Genomic DNA, 18,389 nt, shown 5'->3' with positions numbered 1-18,389 from the left:
GGAAACTCATAAGCACCCAAGTGTCTGAAAGTACCCAAACACACCAAATCATCAATTATTCCAAAACAGAAGTTAAAAGAAACCAAAAATGTAGCAAGAAATTCAAGACAATTAGCACGATTTAACATATAAAACTCTATTAGCTTGAAATTGAAATTGGAAACCCTAGATTTCTTGTTTTCCCCCCAGAAAAGTTTCTCGCAGACCCAATAAATTTTGAGAAAAACCCAGATTATGGGTTCTTCGTCATTAGATAGAATCTAGTGTGGTGGAGGTTTTGTTCAACGATTTTGTACACCGATTAAAACGACTAATGGATCTTGTTCACTGATTCATCATTTCGATTACGGCAACCTCTGATTGGCGAGGTGGTCATGTTCGAATCGTCCTGGCGGTGCGAAACTGGGCTTGATGGTTTCCGGTCGGATTTTCCGACTCCGACTGCTGGCTAGATTAGTAGTGATAGATTCAGCTCGATGAGTGAAGGATTAGATCTACTGTTCGGGTTTTTTGCAACACATACTGGTTTTCTGTATTTTCTGGTTTTCGTTGACTACAGTTAGCTCATGGATGATGAATAGCGAGATGGCACGGCATCTTCTTCAGTTCTCCGTCGCCGGCAAAGTTGAAAAGCTTGGGGTGTTGGTCTCGAACTTCTTGGGCTTGCAAAAGGAGGATTTTGGAAGAGATTTTAGAAATTTGGAGGGGGAAGAGAGTGGGAAAGAATTGAATTAAGGCGGATGTTTTGGGGGTTTATTGAGTGAGAGAAAGAGAGAGAGAGAGAGAGAGAGAGAGAGAGAGATGTGCAGGTTATGAAGAATAGGGAGAAGAATCCCATTGATGAAGATGAACTGACAGAAGAACTAGATGTTAAGCATTTTTATTGATTATTTTCAGAAATTTTTACCAAGAACAAGGACAGTTTGGACATTTTGTTTAAAAACGGGCCATGATGTCGGTGACAAGTCAGCATGTGACGTCATAGTTGAAGTCAAATTCTAAATTGGGACTAGAATGATGGAAATTAAAAGTATAGAGATGATTCTGATTAAAAAAAAAAGTTGAGATATCGAACTGATTTTAGATCTAAAGTTTAAGGTGGTAAACTGAATTTAATCCTATATTTTATTATCTTAGTTGCTTTCTCTGCATATTTTCTCTTCTTCTTATTCGTGCATAGTTATGGATTCTCAATATTTCAGTTTTTCTACACAAAACTCAGAGCATGAATTTGTTGAAGATTCCTCTCAAACAGCTTCCAAAAGGCCTGCAAGAGGTCTAAGCTTTAACGCAGACGAGGATCGACTCCTTGTCAGTGCTTGGTTGAACATTGGTTTGGATCCTATTCAAGGTAACGAGTGGAAACTTCAAACTTTTTGGGGAAAGATACACGATTACTATCATGAATACAAAACTTTTGATAGTGATCGTTCACAACTAATGTTGATCCAACGATGGAGAAAAATACAAAGGCTGGTGAACAAGTATTCAGGATGTGTAGCTGCTATAAATACATTAAATGAAAGCGGCAAGACTGAACAAGACAAGGTAAACTATTTTTGCAGCCATTACTTAGTTTTCAGCTATTCAAAATCATCACTAATATTACTCACATTCTATTATACTCAGATTACAAATACAAAAAAAAATGTTTGAAGCACAAGAAGAGTGTAAGTGGAACCTTGATCATGCTTGAATTTTGCTAAGGCACCAACCAAAGTGGATACAACTAAATCAAGAGCTGAACAATAAAAACAGTAAGAAGAAATCTAAACCTCATATCTCAACATCTTCAACTATAGGTAGTGATATATACATTGAGGAAGAAATTAACATTTACAATCCAGTAGCTAGACTACCAGGTTAGAAAACTGAGAAAATAAAGCTGAAAGAAATAAGTGATCAGTTGGTTCTAATTGAAAAATTGCATCTAGAGAAGAAAGAAAGAGATGAAAAGAAACCAGCTATTATGAAGGAGAAAGTTGAAGTTGATAAAGAGAAATTGAGGGTTAGAAAACTTGAGGCTGATAATAAGAAGTTTGAAGTAGAGATGAGAACGATGTCTATGGATACTTCTAAGATGAACCATAAGAAAAGGGCATACTATTCCAAACTACAAATGAAGATTTTGCAGGGTGACAACTAGAAGTACGAAGACTATCTTATCTTTTGTATGATGTTTTTCCTTTTGGTGTTTCTTTGTTAGCCAATGTAATGTTTAGAGCACTATGTGTTCCTTTTGGTTTATTCATTAGGTACTGGTCTTGTTATCTTTTATTTAAGAAATGTTGTTATTTCTCACAGTTGGTTGTTTTGAATGTTGCTGTGTCGAACTGGTTTGAATGTACTTCTATTGAATTGATGCAATATGGGAGTTGTGAGTTGCTATGTACTTAAACTTACTGTGCATAATGCAAGTGGTACTTCTGTACATATGCATAATGCAATATGTACTTAAGCTTGTTGTGCATAATGCAAGTGGTACTTCTGTTCATGGCCTAGTGCTGGCAGTGCGACCGCACCGGGGCCCATGGCAAAAGGGGACACGATTTGGTTTTGCTGGGGAAGCATATTTGAATATGTTAATTAGTTATTAATTCAGTACCCAACTAGGAGATTGCATTGGTTACTCTGATGAACCTAGTAGTTTGCTTGCTCATCATAGACCATGCATGGTGCCTTGATTTCCCGGCTCCTTTTTTATTAGTGTTTTGTATAGATAAGGGTGCTCTTTATTTTTTCACATATTAAATACCTATATAAATTCAACCTCTCCTAGGACTAACCAAGCCAGCTTAATTAGTGTATATATAATTAAAAAATATTAATATTAAGACAGACGCTTGTTGTTCAAGTGTTTTACAACATTGACAGTCAATCTTCATTTTTTGGTCCTTTGAAATTCTCTTCTTCTCCTTTAATCTTCTTGTTGATTCATATACCCGTAGCATCAAAGATATGTTGCGCAATAAAGAAGGCCGATTGATCTTCTCCACAATTAAAGAAATTCAATCTGCTCTCTCTATAAATTGAGCACACTCTTACGGGTTTTTCCGTTCTCTCAATTTCGCATCTCCTTTATAATAGCTCTAATTTTTTTAATCTATATTTTTGAATTAAAAAATGATACAAGGGGCACAAAAAAATTTTCCACACCGGGCCTTAAATCTCTCAGGACCAGCCCTGCTTCTGTTGGATGTACTTCTATTGAACTAATGTCATATGTGAGTTGTGAGTTGTGAGTTGCTATGCATTAATACATTTTGTGTTTGGACTAGTGTGATTAGCAGTACTACAACTATAATATTTTGCAACAACATCAAAGTTTAGATATTAGCTCCACTTGATGTTCATGCTTGATCTTACCATTTCTTTAAACTTTTGCTGGAACACCACTCTTCAATAGCAAGCATCCTCAAATTCTCATCACTACTCTTCATTATTGATTTTGATAAATGTTAAATTAAATTCAAATTTGACATCTTCATTGGAGATGAGATTAATTAGCCAAGATATACAAAATTTAAATTTGCCATGTCACATGTCAAAATTTAAATTTGACAATAAATTTTGACAACATGATTGGAGTTGCTCTTAATATCTCAGTTAGGTCCCCACTGCTATTTGGCTTTGTTGGAATCAAATCCCCCATTAGTAGATCCTAAAGTACAGTTACTCAGTTTACTGTTCTTTTCTGCCATTATTAAACCTTTTCAGCATAATTGGGTAGAGTGATATTGTTCAGCTTAGGGTTTAGCTTATTTGTAATGATGGTACAAAACAAATTACAACCTCAAACGTTTAATAAATCAAAATTCTATTGTCATAGCAGGAGGAAGATAGAACGATACCAAGCAGAGATTCATTTTGATTTTTTTTAATCAAATAAATGAGTTCATATATATCATTCAAATAAGAACAAGTCGTTACATGCAAAAGTGACAAAGCCTGCTCAGAAAACGCAAAGACAAAAGCAACAGAGTTGCCAGAGGAAGAACACAGTGAACAAGACATGAACAGCAAGCCGTGAGTACTCGTATAGCTAGCAGTATGTATCTGCAGTCTGCTTCTAAATTCATCACCTCTTGATGAAGGAAGAGAATCGTGATCCCAAGCTGAGTACTCGATCATGTTAGCAACTTCTCGAACTAAATCCAAATATAGTTTGGCATGCACCAGCAGGTTGCATGTGCATGCATTACAATCCGACATTGCCCAAAAGAGGGAATGTAACGTGGTTTAATCTAATTTATATGTGCAAATTCATATTCCTATAGACTATAGCAAATTGTGAGTTCGAAGGTTAATTATGAACAAAATCGTGTGGCTACGCTCAGAGCGGACGATAAGTTCACTCACCTCCTTCGTCGATCTAGTATCTTTGAACTACTATTCGTCAAAATTTGAATAGTAAATGTAATTTTCTTCTGCTATCAGCTTCAGTAATGTTGCTGCGCTTGGCTAGAATGTCATAACAAAGCCAGTCATTTGCTTATCGATCACTTTGGTCCTGTCAAAGTGAAAGATGACAATAGTGGTAGGAATCTCCTTTTAGTCTATTGGTGATGGAACAATAGAATTCCTATTATTCCACTTAGGAAAAACTTGTACATCTTGAACAGTTTTTTGTTTTTAAGTCCCAACTTTCAAACACAGAATCAATTAAGCAACCATCTTAATCATTCAAGAATAATTGTAGAAGCCCTCTTTTGAGAAATTTCTGTGCTGTTTCCAATCAAAAGGAGGAACACACGGTCTTGATGATGCCTCTTCCAGCGTAAAAGCAGCCACCACATACCTTAAGACATAAGAGATGAACCACTCCATCAATTCCCATCTACTTTTTCTTCGTATAAATTCCTCCTCTCTGTTCTATCCAATATCACAAACATCCCAAGTATCTCTCATTCTTGGCATTACTAATTTCTTCTACCTTTCTCCTCTGATCACCGTTTGCCTCCAAGTTTCAGTCATCAAAGATGAGTTCAAGCACAAAATCTTCCGCTGCACCAGGTCCTTACAATGTTCAGGCTCCAACACCTGCCGGTTATCCGACACGATCAGATGCCGGTGACCAAAACGCTGCTCGTGTTCCGGTAGAGACCAAGTCGAAGGGTGATGATGGGTTCTGGAAGGGATGCTGTGCTGCTCTGTGTTGCTGCTGCATGTTGGACGCTTGTTTTTGATCATCAACATCCTTCGGGGCGTTGCTTACTCTTTGTTTTGTGTTATCAGTTTACATAAACACACTGCTTTTGATTTTTTATGTTATTGATTAGTATGTGAGGAAGGGATTATATCCATATATTGGACAGTGATATTGATTGAACCTCGTGATATGAATTATTTTTTTTTTAATTTTAGAAATAAATAATTCATTAATCAAAGGGCAAATCCAATTACAAGACCTGCAAACACGAGACCGAGAAAACTACAAATAACAAAGAGCATAAGACTCCAACTCGATCAAACTAGAAAGAGTGAGAGGAGACCAACAACTCGCTAAATTAACTAGAGACCGGAGGTCCAACAACATAAAACATAAATGCAACAATAACAATCAATCTACCACACCCACCACCCACAATTGCTGGCATTGTCGTTGCCATCGCCGCTAGCTAATGTGAAGTAGTGAGGAGTACTAAATCAAAACATTGATGCCCGAGTAACGGCTACCAATCAAATCCCAATACACAGATCATATGAGCACCCACTACCCAGAGGAGGAGCTCCCACAAAATAACACCATACAAGTCACCAACGAAATCCAAGCCATGAAGTAGATGTGGCTAACAAAAGAGAACCAAGAACCAGAATCAGAATCAGAACCAAAGAAAATGGGAGGTGATGAACTCACGAGTGAGCACCCATAATCCAATATCACGAGGTGAATTATTTTGACAAACTAAAAAAATAAAATGTTTCGGCATTTTCAAGTGAATTGTATGATAGTCATGAAATGTATTTGGTTGATAATTCGTTCTTGATGTGATTGTGGTCATGCATCTTTATATAGGAAAAATTTTAAGAACAGTACATGACAAATGGTCCACTTCTAATTTTGGTGTTTCAAGTTTTAAAACAATCATAAAGGTACATGAACTTCTAATCTCAACCAAAAATATGTACATGCCGTTATGTCTTCCGTTAAAATTTGAGGGACAAATTTGTTCACTACTGGAAAATAGCACTTAGGTGACAGAATTAAAAAATTCCGTCTCCTAAGTGGTACTTAAGCGACTGAATTTTCTAATTAAGCGACGAAACAGTTTTCGTCTCCTAAGAACGACTTAGGCGACGGAATGAACCTCCCACTTCGCCAGACTACCTACAGACAGACTGTCGCACCTACCGATCTCGTAACCCAGACAGATATGTTACCTACGCCTCCGCTACGGAATATTTTTACTTAGACGATGGCATTTTGAAAAAATAAAAATTAAAAAAATTATATGAATCACTTAGGAGACGGAATTACATTCCGTAGCCTAAGTAGAACTTAGGAGACGGAAATGTTTACTTAGGAGACGGAATGTTTTAAAAATAATAAATAAATTATGAATCACTTAGACGACAGAAATAGAACATTCCGTCGCTTAAGTTCTAAAAATTTGAGCGCCCATCTTCCCGCGTAAAATTTCATGAAAATTCAAACCAAAATTTTTCAAAACATATCAATTCTTTTAAATCACACACTCACCAACCTTATCAATAGAAGGAAACCCATCTTTTCCTAGAGCTCTCTCTCTCTCTCTCTNTNCTCTCTNTNTCTCTNNNTNNTNNNNANNNTNNTCTCNNNNTCTNTCNNTNTNTCTNTCTCTCTCTCTCTCTCTCTCTCTCTCTCTCTCTCTCTCTCTCTATCTTTAGACCATCACTCTCATGCCGGCCTCTCTCTCCATTCTCACATCTCCTTCCTCCGCCGCCACCTTCAACTGCACCACCCCCACCAACGCCACCTCCAACTTCGTCCCCACAAACGCCACCACTCTCAATGTCGTCAAGACCCTCTTCAACATCACCCGACCACCTCCGCACCCTCCTCGGAGCCAACAACCTCCCACTCTCGACCCAACCTGACTCACCCGTCCTCGCCGCCAACAAGCTCCTCGTCCCTTTCTCTTGCACCAAGCCTCAGATCTTGGTCACCTTTCTCTCTCACCCGACTCACCCGTCCCCGCCGTCATCAAGATGCTGTTGCTGCCACCTTTCTCTCTCTACCAAGCCTTCTCGCCGACCCACCACCGTCCCTCGAAATTTCAAAGGGGTAAGAAAGTAAGTTCTTCAATTTTTCTGGTTTAATTAGCTTTGGTGATAGATTTATGTGTTTTTGTTTAATTTGATTTTGATTTTAATTTTGGTTAGGATGTGATTGATATGATTGTGGTGGCATGGTGATTATTTGGTACAGTGGTGGTGGTGGTATATTTGAGGCAGATTGTTGACATGAATTGAAAGAGAGATACTGTATTGAAGTTTACTGACCCCCAGTAAAAGTCTACTGGGGGTCAGTAAACTTCCACTAGGTTTACTAAGGAGCAATGAATTTGTTTATTAGCGTAAGAATTAGTATTTGTTGTGTATAATTGGCATGAAATTGAAAGGAAGATACTGTATTTAAGTTTACTTACCCCCAGTAGAAGTTTACTAGGGGGTAGTAAACTTCCACTAGGTTTACTAGAGTTCAATGAGTTTGTTTATTAGGGTATCTATTGTGTATAATTAGCATGAAATTGAAATGAAGATATTGTATTGAAGTTTACTGACCCCTAGTGGAAGTTTACTACCAGTAGAAGTTTATTAGGGGGTAGTAAACTTCCACTGGGTTTACTAGGGGACAATGAATTTGTTTATTAGGGTAAGAATGGGTATCTGTTGTGTATAATTGACATGAAATTGAAAGGAAGATATTGTATTGAATTTTACTGACCCCCAGTAAAAGCTTACTGGGGGGCAGTAAACTTCTGCTGGGTTCACTAATTGGCGTTTTTATTTATTTATTTATTTATTTTCACCTTTAGCGACGGAATTCAACTATTCCGTCTCCTAAGTGGATAATTTTTTTTAATTGTAAAATAAAATCTGTCGCCTAAGTGCTTAGGAGACGAAAGTATTCCGTCTCCTAAGAACCACTTAGGTGACGGCATTTTAGGTTTCGTCGCCTAAGTGTCTACCTCACCACACCTAAGCGACGGATCTTAGCCGACGGACGTTCCGTCTCCTAAGTACTTAGGAGACGAAATTTGTCACTTAGGAGACGGAATAATTCCGTCTCCTAAGTGTTTTTTTCCAGTAGTGGTCACTCCCGAACTTAGCAGTAATAAATTAATAAAATTAATAATTACTAAGGAGAGAAAAATAAAAAATATCAAATTCTCATTGCTGAACTAGTAATAAATTTTTTTTAAGAAGCAGCAAAGTCATTTTTGAGCACAGAAAATCCAATTCTCATTGCTGAACTAGTAACAAAACAACAATTTCTGGAAGACAAAACTAAAACAGAAAATGGAATAGTGATCTACTTGCAGACAACAAAGTCATTAAATTAAAATTATGGTATGAGTTAACAAAATAAAAAAATGTATATAAATAAAAAAAGAGTAAAACAAATATAAAGAAAAGGGAGAATGGAGAAAACCCTAAATCACCCTTTGAAAATTAAGAAATTACATAGAGTTAACGGCGTGACTGACGTCATGTACTAAAAATCTGTACTGATTCTAATGTCATGTACATTTATGATTGTTTTGAAACTTGAAACATCAAAATTAGAAGTAGATCATTTGTCATGTACTGTTTTTAAAATTTTCCCTTTTATATATGCTAGTGCACACTGTCGTTCACATGCACTACTTAATAGGGTAAGGGACAAACCTTCAGACCCAAGATTTAATTTTTACACGAAAGTTTAATCTTAATTTTATCATCAATAATTCCTGTGCAGATAAATATTCGACTAAGTTTGTAAATTGATTTGTATCCTACATACTATAATTATGTAAGTGGTGAACCAGCTAAATCTGTCACATCCCGGTTTTTAAGTTAAATTGCGGTTATTTACTTTTGTGTTACTTTGACATTTTACTATTTTGAGTAACCGTTTATTGTTAAATGATCCTACTATTGACTTTTTGTAGGAAAATTATTTTGAGAAAATTTCTTTAAGGAAGTTGTAGAAGACATTATTACGAATTCGTAGACATGTTATACGTTAAAATCGAAGTTAGCATGTAAAAGTTATCAGGTAAAAAGGAGAGAGAGGGGTTTACTATTTTCATGTAGAAATTTTTAAAGGAAGTTTCTAGATCGGGAAGGAGTAAAAACAGCCCAACTCTCTCTTCTCTCTCCTCTCCCCCGAGTCTCCCTCCGTGCCAGCGATCTCCGCCTGCCCAGTATCGTTCGACTGGCCATCACCTCTACTACCTTTCTGGGTTGGTGGAAACCTCCCTAGCACCACCGTGAGAGAAATATCGACTGGAAGTGCGACTATGCAATAGTGGAGTTCTTGCCGGAATCTTCCTCATCCGGCCATCATAGCTGGAGACCTTTCGCTCATCTTGAAGGCCTTTCTTGGTGTAACAATACCCTAGAAAGAATCAAACCAATTCGCATCAGGTGAGGAGAATCGGTTAGTTGAAGTTCTATTGTTTCAATTTGGGATTTTTATTGTTTTGGTTCAATTACCCTATCTAGGCTTGAAATTGGTGTTTGTGTTAGTTAAGGAAGTTGTTGAGCGTGTTGAGAGTAAGATTATGTTAAATTTTGGTGAGCATAAGAGGTGGTCAAAGAATGGCTAGCCGCCGCCGCTGCCGCGAAGCAGGCGGCATCTTTTGGGTAGTTTTTTATGTTATTAAATTTTTTATGTTGAGAGGAGTCTAATGGTGTGAAGTTTGTAATTTTTGGAAGAGTTTTGGTTAGGTTTGGGATTTTTCAAAGATTGGTGAACTTGGCGGTTAATAGGGTAGAATCCGACCGTTGGATTAGCATTGTTTAAACTTTAGAAAGTTGTTTTAAGGCTGTTGATGCTTGTGGTGAAGTTTGGGCCTTATTGTGCTAAGAATGGAGAAATTGGGCAAGGACGAGCGTTGTATAAGACCCACTTTTATTTTTGCCTATTTAGATAAGTATTGAATTTTTAGTTGGGGGCTTAATTATATACTTCAAACAAGATGTGAGGAGGCTTGAGCTGAAGAGACCTCGAATCGACGTCAGCCTTAGGCCTAAATCTGTGAGTGGACATTTGTTTTAAATTAAATGCATGCAGTGATTTTATATTAAAGAAATGATTTTATTGAATATTAATTTGTGGAATTGATATCCTTTCGTGATTATTTCTGCGAAGTTATTTTGGAAGTTAATAATTTTATTTTAATTGTTGACTTCGCTATTTGGAAAGTTACCGAAAATGATTTTCGGTGGAGTCGTGTGCATGTTTCTTTTTTTATATTTGGCAATTTTCATTATTTTTAAGAGTTACCGAAAATTGGTATTTTCGGTGGATATATATATATATATATATATATGGATATTTATGAGGATAGTATGTATAAAAATGCTAGCTAGCTAGCCATACGAGTTTTTCCGCCATAATGGTGTAGCAATTAGCCCGGTTATAGTGTGATGTGAGCGTGGGACGCAAGCGTCGTAGCCCTATATGAATGTAGGAAATCTTATAGGGGATATGCACGTATATATACTCATCTTTTCCTCCATAATGATATAGTGTTTGAACCCCTATTATGGTGTGACGTGAGCGTGGGACGCAAACGTTGTAGCCTTGTATGAATTTCTATCTTTCATAAGAATTCATACAAGGAGTATGACGTATGTAAATGCATACATATATTATAGCCTGGGAGGCTCTATATTATAAAGTTTTGGAAACTAGCGGGGCTAGTCACGTATTTACCAGTTTTTAAGTTAAAAGCTTTTGAGCTTGTCGCATGCAGCATAACTTTTCTATAGAAATTAAATCGGGAAAGCATAAATATTTTTATTGGTTCATTTCTTTTAAATTTATTTTTGTCCACTCACTCTAACGTTTTCAAATGTTTTTCCCTAGGCCCTTCGTTTTTAAATGCCTAGTTTGCAAGTTAATACAGTTGAGGTCAGGCGTACATGAAGACAAGGTATAGTCAATTGTATAGCCCCCGCTCATTTATATATTTATGTTTCTTTTTCTTCACTATTAGAATCGCTCTGAACCTAGGAATTTTGGTTGTGAGATTAATTATTTAGATTAATGAATAATTTAGGAGGTGTTGTGAATTTGGGGAGCACGAAGGCTCTAAGAGTATAAGGTTGGAGTTGGATTTTTAGAAGTGTTTGCAGGTATTTTTAGGTTAGGGTTGTCTTTTTGCAAGGGAGGTTATGCCGAATGTTTGGTAAATTTTCCTTGAAGGTGGACCCCGTTAGATTTACTTCGGGTTTCAGAGTGAAATTCAGGGTGGGTCCTGACAAAATCTCCCACTTAGGCTGTGTTTGGGGTGGCTTATAAGGTCATGTGCTTATAAGCAAAGAAGCTTTTGGTGTTTGATAACTCTTAAAAGAAGCTACTTTTTTAAAAGTGAAAAGTGTTTTAAAGGGAAAAGAAGAAGATGCTCATACTCTCCTTTCACTTATAAGTCAGCGTGTTTTTTTTTCGCGCAAGTTTAATGAAACTTTTTAAATGATATTGGGTGCCCTTCTCAATATCAACAAATTACACGTTGAACCTTGATAAAAAGCTATCGACTCCAACGCCCCCATTCTTTCCTTCTATTCGTCTCTAAGCTTGAGGTCTGCAGCTACTCTGCAAACTTGAGAAACTAAGCCTCATAGGTAAAAAATTTCATATCTCCCATTTCGTTCGTCTCTAAGCAAACGCAACCTTAGCATATCTTTGTGCCTTGTTGTATAGTTTTTATGGGTTTTGATGAATTGTTTCTCCCTCTTGTCTGTCTCTAAATCTCAATTTTTAAATCCAAGACTGATATTATCTTGACTGCCTATTGATTATTTTTACTCGTATGTGGAGGTCTTTGAATGATTTGTATGTTTGTAGTGGGTTTATTTATGTTTGATTTGTCAAAAGGGTTGAGCTTCGTTGTTGAGTGGGGTTTTTAATAAGCCACATAGGTAGATAAGATTCAGTGTTGCCGTGTTAGCTTTTTATACAAGGAGAGTTCTGATGCCTACCCGGCTTGGCTCTCTACATCATCCCATCATCATTCCCTTCATCGGTACGTAACCTTCTTCATATTCTACACACTCTTTCGATCCCCTTTCTATTTTTGTAATCTTGCTCACTATCTGTTTGATGAAATGCATCTGAGATCTCTCACTTTTACGATTAGTTGAATTGAATATGATAAGGTTTGCAATTTTGATTAACATAAACAACTCTACATTGAACACTGAAATGCTTTATGTTGTGCTGGTATTTTCGGGTCGAACCCAAAGTTTCAGTCAAGGCCGGCGAACTCATCAGAATCGAAATCCAGAGCCTTCACGCCTAAAATAGATGCACAATTTGAATATGTAATATCAGCCAAATCTGGAGCACAACTCGCATCCAATATATATTCACAATTGGATATTGAGATTGTTAAAATTACACTCTTAACTGTTTACTGTAGTTGCAATGTTTTACTGCAGTAGATTTTGTGTGGTCAGATTATATGCCTGATGAATGGCTCTGATCATCTTTAGTGGTGACTTAGGGAGATGTCCTAAGTCTCACAAATCGGTTTTTATTGTGATAAGGAAAATAGGTCGTAGCTACAGTGTGAGCTCGACTCCTTCTCTCACATTCTCTTCATCTGTTATCCCAGCAGCAAATATATTTGTGCTGTGAAATTGTGTGAGTGCAGGTGAATAATTCGAAAAAAGAAACTAAATTTTAACAAGATTTCTGATCACAATGTTAGAACTGAAAACGAAACAATAAGAATTTCTCTGTTTGATGCAAATCCCATTTTTCTAATTTCTTTTTCCAAATTGTTGATAAAGATGTGTGTGAATCCATAGTAGCTATTGAAGTTACGGTGAAATAAATTGCTAGTGTGTGTTAGAGATTAACTTGTAGTGCTAGATTTTGCGGTAGTTATGGTTGTGGAATTGGTTGGAATGGCAATGAAAGGTTGTTAGAGTTAGTTTGGCAGTAATGTGCCTATGTGAGTTGAGTTATCTGCTTATGATTTGATTTCGGAAGCTCTCGAATGGGACTTGTTGCTGATTTGGTATGTTGAATTTCTGCTGGGTGTCTTGCAGTGCCGCGGTGAATCGTGAAGGTATGCATTGTGCATGTGTGTTTGAGTACTGTTGGTAGAAGTTGGGAAGAACAGCTAGACCTTCGGTTTTGTTAAGGATGGGGCGTCTAAAGCTGCAAATTGGAATCAAGGCAGACGGAGAGCCAAAGGACTCTAATGGAATCTATTATGACAAATAGTATGTCTTTCTAATTCCTTTCAGTAATGTAATACTATGTTCTTCTTATGCCATGTAACATGAAATTTTTCATTGTAAAATTCATGTTGCCTTTGATGTGTTTTCTTATGTTTATATATTATTACTTTCTATACATGTAGAGAATAAGCAGCCATGAAAGAGAATAAGCAAAGAGAGAGTTATAGACTAGCCGTTTTTTAGAGGGGAACAAGCAAGCATAAGTCTGCATGCAAGCTGTAAGTGTTCAAGTTTGTCATCTTGCAATGGATTTAAGAGAGGATACAACTTGCATATGAGCACTATTGGCATATGTTGAAGGCAATGAGTCTCCATGCTTGGAGAGGCATATCAGAGCACAATTTCTTTATTGTTGGTTTGGTTAGGGAAAAAAAGATCATGTGAAGAGCTCAAGGTATGATGCTGAGGAGCATGTAGATTTATGTGTTCATAATAAAACTAATGTATTTAATGATTTACATGTATATGTATATGAGATTTGTATATTGAGAATGAATGAGAAAGCTGTTGTTGGCCTAGAAATCTTCATTGTTGTTCAGTTTTTAGTTACCATTTTTTTAAAAACTTTAAGCCAGTATGATCAAATATGATCACCAATCACCATGAGATTAAACTCATTCAAATAAAAAAAGAACAACAATCAAACTAACCATGAGAAAAATTTATAGTATTAGCAAACTGTATTCCATGTCCAAATTAGTCATTCCACAAACAAAAAGCACAAGCCAATTTTAGTTTACCAAACACTTTCCACTGCTTTTAGCACTCATAGCACTTAATAAAAGTCAATTTACCAAACACTCAGTTATACTTTGATTTTCAATCACTTATTCTCAGGAATAAGTAAAAGCCAACTTTTTTAATAAGTTAAGCTGCACCAAACGCAGCCTTAGTTTTAGTTACCACCAATATCAAGATTCACAAATCACTGAAAATCCTATATATCCATTTCATTTTTTAGTTGTAGATCGACTTGTGATCATATCTATATATGCAAATAAATAGGAGTGAACCATGCAAGAAAAATGAGACTCAAGCAATTGAAGCAAATGTGGTCAAGAACTCAAGATGATTAATGAAAAAGCACAATTTGTGCATGAACATGCAACATCGAAATGTGGCGATATGCATAAGCGTAGTTAGAAAAATCCACAAACGACCTCCTAGAACTCTTTCCGAATTAGACAAGAAAAGAATCTATAATCTTCTACAATACCAGCAGAAGGAATCAGAACCTTTCGGATCAGAGTTCATGTAACCCTCCCTTTTCCCAGTACAATACAATGCAATAAGATGTATGGTATGGATTAATGAACAACATCCTTTACAAAAGCGCTAAAGAAGAAGAAGGAAACAAAAAAGAAAAGGAAAAAAAAAAAAAAGGCCCGACTGTCGGCAAGGTTTAAAGAATTGAACCTTGACCTTCCGCATAACGCTGGCTCCCAATATACACATGTATTAAACGCAGCTGCTAATTAATTAAATTAAATCAACTTAATTAACTAAATTATTGACATGATTAGCCAATGATGCAAGCACAACGTCAACGGCGTCCTTAAACCCTAAACCACTCGCATTGGGATGCGCGTACGTCAAGCTAGGTATCATCTCAATAACCTTCTCCCTCATCATCTCCACCTTCTCCACCGGAATCTTCAGCAACTCTTCCTCTATCCTCTTACTCCCCTCACTCTTCTCGTCGATGTAAACCGAATACTCGCTCGCCTCCGCCGGTAAAAACCACTTGTACTGCGTGTACGCCGTGTGCGGCGAGAAGAACACCGGAATGCACCCGGCCAATACCGAGTCAAACGTTGACCGCCGCGTGTAGGAGTCGCCGGGAGCCTGTAAGCAAAACTGCGACTCACTCATGACCTTCAGTACCTCACTCGGCTCGTGGCATTTGCTAGCTCCGTTGGCGCCACATTTCATGAGGAAGCACCGATTCGACTCGGCGCACTGCCTTATGAACTCGTTACGTATGGCAGCCTTCTCTAAGCCCTTCCTCGGCCCGCCGATGAAGGAAAACAGGTGGGGCCGGGCGGCGCCGCGCATCTTGGTCTGCCACGTCAGCATCTCCGGCAAGAAGGAGGGGTGGAAGTAGGAAGGGTAGGGTATCCCGAACTGGTTGGCGCCTTGCCAAGGTTGTCTCTCCACGGTCAGCACCGACATGTTTTTAACAGCGGGGAGGTTGAGGAGGACGTTGGCGCCAAAATCTGGGCCGTCGGATGTTCGCATGAAATCCCATGCGGTTCTCCCCAGGGCGATGAAGTGATCCTTGCCGTGGCGCTTGTGCCACGTGGGCTGGGACTGGATGTGCTCCACCAACTCCAAGGCGAGCTCGTCGCGGGCGGTTAGGTTGGCCTCGCGGAACTTGCTGGAAGCGTAGAGGCCGCCGTAGAAGGGGACGTAGAAGAGGGTGGCGCGTGAGGGGTCGTGCGTTCGGCAGGGGTGATTCTCCACGCGCGCGTGGATGATCATCTCGGCTATGAACTGGTGAGTGGCGAACCACGACGCCGCGGCCGATCCCATATTTGGTTTGGGCTGGCCGAGTCCGTGGTTCGCCACATGAGGACACATGTCGGTGTAGACGTTTAGGGATTCACACCGGTCAAGAAGTCCAATGTTGAACTTCGCCGGCAAAGGGTATACATAAACCGACACGCTTGGATCATCGCACTTTGATACTTGGAGTTGTGATTGTTCTTGGGTACCTTGGTCCGGAACAAGAAGAGCATCGACCACATTGGGTGTGGTTGTCGGTGTGGTGGCTATTTTGGGTGGGAACCAAAAGAGGAGCAGAAGAAGCCAAGCAGACAGAAAGACAAAGACGAAAGCACCAAACCTGAGGTGGGGATTGCTGAGGATGGTCATCAACAAGTTGGGTTCTTTGGTTTTGGAACAGTACAACAATTTCTCCTCCTTCTCCTTCCATGGAGAATCCGGAGGTGTTTGCTTTCTCGAAAGCATGAAGATGGAGATGAGAGTTAAAGAAAGAAGCAAGAAGTGATGAGTGAGCGTCTAAGAGAGAGACTTGAATGGAAATTAGAGAAGACTATGTCTGTGGCACTGTTGCATAAAGAAGAAAGCGAAAGAAAGAAAGAAACAGTGGAAGGGTGTTGGAAGAGGTTAATGGACGCCAAATGGTGAGGTATAGTCAGAAGTTTTGGTTGAGAAATTCATCAGGAAATTAAGAAAAGTGGGGACAACCGACATTATTAAGATTTGTTTTTAGACATATTTACTATAAGTATGTCATATGATATGATAGACCAACCCGTTAGTTTGAGGTCGCTAGCTATTTAACTGTGTTCTATATTTAGAGTCCAGACATTTTAAATTTGTTACGTATACAGCGAATTTTGGCACCGTTAAACTCACCATTGCATGCGACCATACTCAGAAAATATTGCATACTTGTTTCTTTAACTAATATTGATTTTTACCACACGAAGAATTACACCATAGCAAGCTTGAGAAATGCGCTGAGTATATACATGATATATGACGTATTAGAGCATCTCCAGCAGCTTCCCCATTTTATTGGGTTTCTCAATTTTGGAGAATATTAGACCTTTTTTTGGTCCAGTAGATTCTCCATCCCATTCTCCATTTTGGGGATGGAGGAGAGAGAAAGGGTTTCATTCCCTATATTTGCAGCATTCGGCAAAAATTTGCCGAACGATTTTACATTAAATTGCACGCGCGCCAATGCACAAAATGACAAACCAGCTCCCAAAACAATCAAAAATCCTTTCGTCTTCTTCGACTCTCAGAACCCAGGTATGAATCACTCCTCTAGAACAAGAAAATAGCGCACGCAAGTATCAACCCAGAACAAGAAAATAGCGCGCACAGGTCAGCACTCCTCCACCTCTGTTCCTTTCGATTCCTCCAATTCCCTACTTGTTTTTATCTTTTACTACTTCCTTTGGTTCGATTTTCAAAACCTAGGTATGAAGCCCTGACTACCCACTTTATTTCTCTTTGAATGTCACTTTCCTGGTTCGTATTTGATTACTTTCAATTTGTATTCTTCAAAATATTAGTTCAAGAAGATAACTAGTGTGAAAATTAATATACAGTGTTTGGGTAACTTTTTCTAGTTCATTGTTTGATAAATTTCAATGGTTAAGCTATTAATGGTATTGATAATATGTTAGAAAATTTGAAGAATCAAATAACTCAATTTGGGTTTGTGAGTTCAGATATGATTTTTCATGGCTTAGCTAGACCATTGGAACTTCTTCTTTCTGGTTTATGTATCAGTGTTCAGTTCTTGTTTATTAATCACATTGTTTTTCTTTATCAAGATGAATTTGAGAAAGAACTAATCATAGGTCTAGTCTTTGCTACATATCAGTGTTCAGTTCTTGTTTATTAATCACATTGTTTTTCTTTATCAAGATGAATTTGAGAAAGAACTAATCACAGGTCTAGTCTTTGCTACATAGTTCATCTGGGTAGTAGAAGAATTTTAGAACTAGTGTTAGCTGATTTGACATCACATGATAGTTTACACTTTGTTAGGATCTTTTTCTTATCAATGCAGAACATTAGCCCTCCGATTTCATAGGTTTGTTTGTAAGTTGATAGCTGCTCATGTGATGATGAGTTTTGTGCACATGATAGACATACCTAAATTGATATGCGGCACAAATGTATTGGAGAATTTTGATGATCATAGACGGACATCAAGCGAAATAGTGGTAGACTGGTAGGGATTAGAGGCTTCACTGCAATAGTTGAAACAAATTCCTTTTCACCAATGAGTTCATGATGCGCAGAATGGTGTTCACTAACAAAGAATGAATGGAATTGATGATATTTTGATTTTATGATGACAACTGCTGTGACGAACCTTTTGAGACTTTCCATTAGGGCTGGGCATGGGACGGGACGGGCCGGGATTTGGTGAATCTCGTCCCGTCCCGAAAATAAAGAAC

General features: G+C 38.0%; 1 protein-coding gene and 1 non-coding gene across 2 annotated transcripts; one reads left to right on the top strand and one right to left on the bottom strand.

Moving 5' to 3' along the window:
- The first annotated feature begins 12,492 nt into the window (after positions 1-12,492).
- On the top strand, positions 12,493-13,965 carry LOC101299614. Its single transcript, XR_183737.1, has 2 exons — positions 12,493-13,425; positions 13,566-13,965. It is a non-coding gene; the product is annotated as an uncharacterized LOC101299614 (transcript).
- A 764-nt stretch (positions 13,966-14,729) lies between these two features.
- Positions 14,730-16,674, bottom strand: LOC101299327 (xyloglucan galactosyltransferase KATAMARI1-like). Its single transcript, XM_004288163.1, has one exon. The coding sequence runs from the start codon at positions 16,411-16,413 to the stop codon at positions 14,938-14,940; it is 1,476 nt and encodes a 491-aa protein (XP_004288211.1). The 5' UTR covers positions 16,414-16,674; the 3' UTR covers positions 14,730-14,937.
- Positions 16,675-18,389: the final 1,715 nt, after the last annotated feature.

The sequence above is a fragment of the Fragaria vesca genome, linkage group LG1 (genome assembly GCF_000184155.1).
Source record: "Fragaria vesca subsp. vesca linkage group LG1, FraVesHawaii_1.0, whole genome shotgun sequence".
NCBI classification, from domain to species: domain Eukaryota; kingdom Viridiplantae; phylum Streptophyta; class Magnoliopsida; order Rosales; family Rosaceae; genus Fragaria; species Fragaria vesca.
The sequence above is the reverse complement of the archived record's forward strand: the minus strand, read 5'-3'. Positions and strand labels throughout refer to the sequence as shown.